Raw genomic sequence first — 6,699 nt, forward strand, 5'->3', positions numbered from 1 at the left:
TTTGAATTTTTATCCACAAACTGACAAAGCCTTGATAGGTTATTTCTGGTAGTTTCGCATAGCCTACTTGTAGAGGCTCTTGACGTAGGGCCGGTTACCGAGATTGGCAGAGTAAAGTTTTCCGATTGTTGAAGTGTTGTTGCCGGAGAATTATTCCATTCACTAGGTGCCGCTGAATGGAGAGCAGTCCTGAAAGTGCGTTGCTCAAGCGCACACCCCGAGAGTCGAACCTGTGCCTCTTGAGCCGAGCGCGGAACCACTGAGCTAACGAGTTTTAGTGAAGTAACAAATAATGCTCTTACAAACAGTCAAAAAAAGAAAATTGAAGTATTTCGGACACACAATAAGGCAAAATTCATTACAAAGATCATTAATAGAAGGGAAGATAAACGGTAAAAGAAGTAAAGGCAGACCAAGAAGAATTTGGACAACAAACATCACAAAATGGACAAAATTAACTTATGAATGTGCAATACGCACAGCTCATGGTCGAGAACAATGGCGCATTGTATCCAACCCTCCATACGAGGAAGGAACAAAATGATGATGAATTGATGATGAACAAATAATAGTCTACTAGAGTAGACTCTACTCGAACTTCAAAATACTATAAAAAAAACGTGACGTAAATATACGCCTAATTCTTTTGAAAAGCTGGCTAATTTTCGTGGATGGTAGCGAAAGAAAACTTATTTACAACTTCAATAAACCTAATTATTAGAGAAGCTTGTAACTCAAACTTTTAAGGAAATCCAGTTATATTTTAGTAAAACACAAAGTGTGCGTTTTGATCACAAAACCATTATCGGGCCTAAAATTGCGCAAAACACGTCCTAAACATGGTTAAATTTGACAAACCTTTTGGGAACAAGGACCCAGACCCTTTACCGAGTTATTTTCTTTTCGTATCTAAACTTTTAGAAAGATTGTGGGAATCTTTATATCCTCGGAGTGATAAAGCTTCTTTTAGAGCTTAATTCAGGCTGTTTCGAATACTTGTAGAGGCTTTGAACCACTGGCGCATTCCTGGTCACCGAGAAAGCCTATGTCAGAGTGAAGTTTTCGATTGTTGAAATGATGTTGGTTGTAAATTATTCCACCCACTAGGTGCCGCTGAATGAAGAGCAGTCTTTGAAACACGTTGTTCAAGCACATCGAGAGTCGAACCAGCGCTATTTGATCTTGAAGTTGTCTATTTTGTCTCACCGATTTTGCTTCGTAGAAACGTTGGTGCCCCTTCAATTTTTTTTAAACCCGCTAATGATAACGGCAGTGTTTCACTATTTTTACAGCGGTTTGTAGACAATAAAGCAGACAGGCTATAAGTCTTTGAATTCGTCACAATCAAGCGCCTGAAAGATTAGCTCGCGCGAGTGATTTTGTATGGCCATTTGTTTATTTATGGCGTTTTTTGCTTTCTGCTTTTGCGCAAACCGTCATTTTTACTGCATTGATTAGCAAGGTTTGCAGGTTCGCAAGCATCATCAACAGTTGTGACAATAAAAAAGAAAAAAAGGCTACCGCTGTATTGCTATATTTTAATGCAACAAGGGATAGATTATAGATACAGGCAACTTTAGATTGATTTTGTGAGTTGGTATTCGCAACTGTCGATATGCAATGCAATATCAACGTCAGTGCAGCAGCCTGACCTAAAAACGGTGCTAATCAAATTTCGAAAGATTAAACGCCGCTACCAAGATAGGGCAATAAAGATGTAAGATCAGAAAGTACGTCATAATCAGTTTAACAATTAAAAAATACGGTGCAGACTTTTTCTTACCACACTGCTAACGTTACTAAAACAATAAGTAACGCTTTTCCTAACCAGCCTTGGCGCCATGCAATTATATCGATCAGACAATGATTTGCAGCGGAGTTAATGAATAAAAAAGGAGACTGTTTAATGTTAGATGTATGACCGTCGATATTCCTTTTCAAAACGCCATTTCAAACAGAAATTGATAAATTAATCAAACATCAGGCAAGTCATCCATTACTGTTGATGAAACGGTGGCACATTGAAAATGTAAACAAAACGAGGAAGTGAAAGGCTGAACGGGATATACCGTTCCCAATCAGTAACTAAGCGAATATATTCATTACTAATTGGTTTTCTGCTTAGGTGGTTATTTTATAATTTAACAACGTTGATTTTAATACATAGAGTAAGACATTTTCATCAACATTAGGTTGAAAGCTACTTTATGTAACAACACTTAAAAAGCTTGTGTAATGTCAAAGCTGTTTCCTGGAGACAATATTTTTAAAGGCACAGCCTTCTACTGTATTATGCTCCACTCACTAGAGCTGCAACGTAGACCTCGCCGCTTATAGAAGCAATCACGTGAACGCGTTTATTCAGGAAAGCAAGCAATATCCGGCATTGCACTACAGCATCTGCGTTAGCGAATGGTTCAATCTCTATAGACTGCAGACAAACTGAGACTATACGAACAGCTCATACAGTATTCGAAATTACCAGAGCTTTAATTCAGAGAAATCTTTGGAGTAATGTAGCATGTTTTGAAGTGTAGAATGACAACTTTGAATAAAGAAATAGAAAATGGAGAAGAAGAATGGGACAGGTATGCATTACTAGATCATTTTGAAATGATGGAATGGGAGCTGAATAATGCTCCCAATCTTCATGTGGAAACCCTTGATATGGACGACTGCAACCTTCATCAAGTCCCGCCGGCCATCTTGGAAATTGAGTATTACGCTTTCAGAGATGTTCAGGCAGTTAGTTTCAACAATAACCCGAACATTACGACTGCCGATATTCTAGGCAAGCTTACAGACCTGCAAGCAATTAACATGTGGAGATGCGGTTTAAAGGAGATTCCTAATAGTTGGTCGAACTTACACAAACTTCAAGCACTGGGTCTTGGAAATACATTCGGCTTAAGAAATTTTAGCCCGATTAAAAATTTGACAAATATTACTTGGCTTGATCTGGGAGGATGTGGACTCAAACGTATTCCTGACGAAGTCACGCATCTAACCAAGCTGATAGTTTTTGCTCTCGGCGGTAACAAAGGTATCGACATTGACGATAGCATTTGTTGTTTTTGGAACTTGCAAAAGCTCGCATTGAACAACTGTGCGCTTGAAGTAGTACCACTCCCTATTTATTCGCTCGTCAAACTGACGCATTTGCACTTGGATAACAATCTACTACGCACCATTGATCAAGAGATTGTTCAGCTCAAAGACCTTGACGAGCTGTCAGTGACAGGAAATAGAAATTTAAGCTTCCCGAAGCTGCTCAGCTGCTGTGATAGTGTTCGAACAATAGTTGTTGATGAATCCATTAATATAGCAGGTGTGTCTCATTCGCTAAGACATAAACTGAGGCTGGCGCAAAAACTTCGCAAAACTAAAGATGAAAATGGTTCAGCTTTGCATAAAAATAACGTGCATAATAATGGAACCATTTCTAATATGCCTTTGAAAGCCATTGAGATTGAAGCAATTTAATTATTTATTTATTTTTTATCAATCTGCTGTTGTTGTTTTTAATTAACGTAGCAAGCGCGTTATGATTGCCCTGCTTTGTTTATTTGTATGCTTCATTTATTATTATTATTGACTGACTTACTCATTTATAGAGTGATATGCAGAAACTGCTTTTTAAACAGTTCGATTATACAATTTTTGCGCCAAGCAGTTTGAAAGATTTCAGTGCCAATTACTATGGCGCAACCTTTCAGTGTGACGTGAATGACGTCATACGAAATTGCATTGAAGGCTCTTGGAAATGTTTGGTACAAAAAAACGTAACGAAACGGTTTGTGAATTGTTAACGACTTACAAACGTTCGCAAATCACACATTTGTGAAGTGAAAGATTTCATTTCATTTATCTCGGTTAAGTGAAACATGTAAGACACTGCCAGAATTCCTTTCCGAGCAATAACCTACATCAGTCTTGAATAATTTATAGTCAGTTTCTTACTTAATCATTTCAATAATCTTCAAGTATAACTGTAATTTAATTACCATCTATAGGTTATTCGTTTTACGCGTTGTTTTGTTTACGTTTGAATATGGACCTCCTGTGCGGTGTTTGTACTTTGTAGCGAAATGCGTTTTAGCAAACTTCATCGTTGTTCTGTATACTAGTACATGTAATTATGACTCCATTCAACGTTAATAGTTAATTGGTTGAATTTCCCAAGTGACTGTCGAATTATTCCTTGCACGATTTAAAGATGCCATGGAACTTTGCACGACAATAACCAGTTGTTCGCTTTTTATATCGTTTACATGATTTTCACAAATTAAAGATGCGTCTTAGGATTACAGTATATGGATGCATATGTCTGGATTCTGGTTGTATGTTTGTGACTGTAACTTCTGTGTGCAGACTAAATTTGCACACATTAATATGCTTTCATGAGTTTGATTGAGACAATAAAAAGTTGCTTTAAATAAATTTTGGGGTAGCCTAATTGTCAATATAGGCAAGACTTGCGTTTGATATCATTACTACAAGATAACACTTCAGCCCAAAATTAACACATAATAGCAACTTCACGAAAGAACATGACCATTTTTAAAATCAACTGCTCTCACTGATTGATTCCCACCTTAGTTTGTTGCAAGACAATTTCGAAAAATATTTCAATGCAGAACAGAATGCCACATTTAATGCCTATTCTTGGATGTTACAACCTTTCATTTATGATAGACTTACTACAGAACTCAAAGATTTAATTGATCTCTAGTCAGATTTTGGCATGGAAGCATTGTTTAAAGAGACACCGTACACTGACATTGGGTAGGCTACACTTGTTTAGTGTGCCAGAATACAGAAGCACAACTGAAGGCAATATCTTTTCTTGTTTAAATGCCACTAACGTCTTTATGCGTCAGTTTTTTTTTGTTTTTTTTTGTCAATGTGAAATCAAATCTCGAAAAATAAACTGAATCACACACATTGATGATGGAAGCAATTGAAAGGAAGAGCACCCTCGGTTTGAGTTATGGATAATTAGGCTACATGCAACATCAATAAATTCATTCATGGTGGAGATGAGTCATTAAATATAATTTCCTTAATTTTGCTTGCTTGATTATATAGCCTAGGTAGTAGTGTAATACTCTCTTTGCAAGCAGATTTTTATATCACTTTTCACTTCGGTTCACCTTTGAAATAAATTGGGTGCATGAGTTTGTCACAATATTTTTAAAGGTGCATTGCAACAAAAAAGGTTGAAGAGCACTGCTTCAAGCTATACGCAGTAAGCACAAAAATAATAGGCAACAATTTAATTTTCTGGGTGTTTTTGCTTTTGATGTAGAAATAAAAATGAGATTTCAAAAGGTGTGTAGGCTAAGGGGACTTATAAAATTTAAAAAACAAAATTTTCATTGATTAAACGTTTGCTGACATTGATTCAAAATTAACGTCACAGATTGTCAGTTACTTTTGAAGAGGAAGTGCTGCCATTCATGATGTTGCTATTTAAAATTGAAAGTTGGTGAATAGGGTAATGTGACGTCAAAGGTAAAACAATATTTTGTTGCTGAGGTTCATATCCTGTCAACAACTGTTCTCTTTTTGGTTGCAATTCCATCAACAACAAAAAAACGTCAAAATGACAAAAATAATGATGTGACAGGCTACAGCCATTATTGACTATACTGTAAAAAGATAGACTATCGTGGAGGATAAACTAGGTCGATTTTCATTCAAGTTGAAATTCTAAGTTAAAATTTTCATTGTTTTTGAGGGGGAGTTTTGCAAGTTTTCTTTTGTTCATTTCAATGGCGTTGGTTGGAATTCCAGTGCTGTCATCATATTCACAAAACATAGTCTATTCTTTATTTGTCAACTGTAGCCCACACCATAAGCAGTAGGCTAAGCATAATTTTACAAGGAAAAAAGTAGACAAGTTTACAAAACAAATCACATCACGTTGACCAATCATATCGTCACATGTTGAGCATGATGGCCTAACAAGGTATATGGGTAAGAAAACTTTGTGTCTGTGAAAACAAAAGTTGTTCAGATTCGTCTTGGAAGTTTGCTAAATCATACAGGTGATATAACCTACTTCGACTTAAACTGAATCGATTTTGCGGAGTTTGAGTTCAGGCTCTGAACTAGAGAGGGGTCTTGAAACTAACTTAATTCTAATCAGTCAAAAGGATACAAATTAATTTGAAATGTAACGTAGGCTAATCACGATACAAAAATAACAAAATTTTGCAAAACATGCTACAGTGGCTTATACTACTCCGGTTAATCAAGAATTAATCAGAACAACAAGCCAACGTACTTTGAAATTTTTAAATTCGAAAATTTTATGTGTCTATTATTCGTTTCGAGTTGAAGACGAAATTACTTTCATGCTAAAAACAAAACAAAAATACATATTACATATTCACTGAAAAACTTAATTCAAACAAACTATTTTGAAATGAGATGATTTTGAAGTATTGTATTGATTGGAATATTGATTGTTAGGACTGTTTAAAACAAAAATAGGCCAACATTGGATACAGTAGCACTATTTCGAAATGAAACAAAATTATCATTTGCTCAAAATTATTTTGTCATGTTTTGATTTATTTCGTTGCGAACCATTTATTTATAAACATTTGTTGTTTTGTATTGCCCTAAATTTCTTGATAACCTAACCTAAAGAATTTCGTTTTAACTAAGTTAAAATCGCTTTCAACTCTTTGT

At 35.8% G+C, this 6,699-nt stretch overlaps 1 protein-coding gene across 1 annotated transcript; it reads left to right on the forward strand.

The window, feature by feature from the left end:
- The first annotated feature begins 2,538 nt into the window (after positions 1-2,538).
- LOC145785239 (uncharacterized) lies at positions 2,539-4,319 on the forward strand. The gene has a single exon (XM_082596923.1). The coding sequence runs from the start codon at positions 2,539-2,541 to the stop codon at positions 3,481-3,483; it is 945 nt and encodes a 314-aa protein (XP_082453049.1). The 3' UTR covers positions 3,484-4,319.
- The last annotated feature ends 2,380 nt before the right edge of the window (positions 4,320-6,699 follow it).

The sequence above is a fragment of the Aplidium turbinatum genome, chromosome 16 (genome assembly GCF_918807975.1).
Source record: "Aplidium turbinatum chromosome 16, kaAplTurb1.1, whole genome shotgun sequence".
NCBI lineage: Eukaryota > Metazoa > Chordata > Ascidiacea > Aplousobranchia > Polyclinidae > Aplidium > Aplidium turbinatum.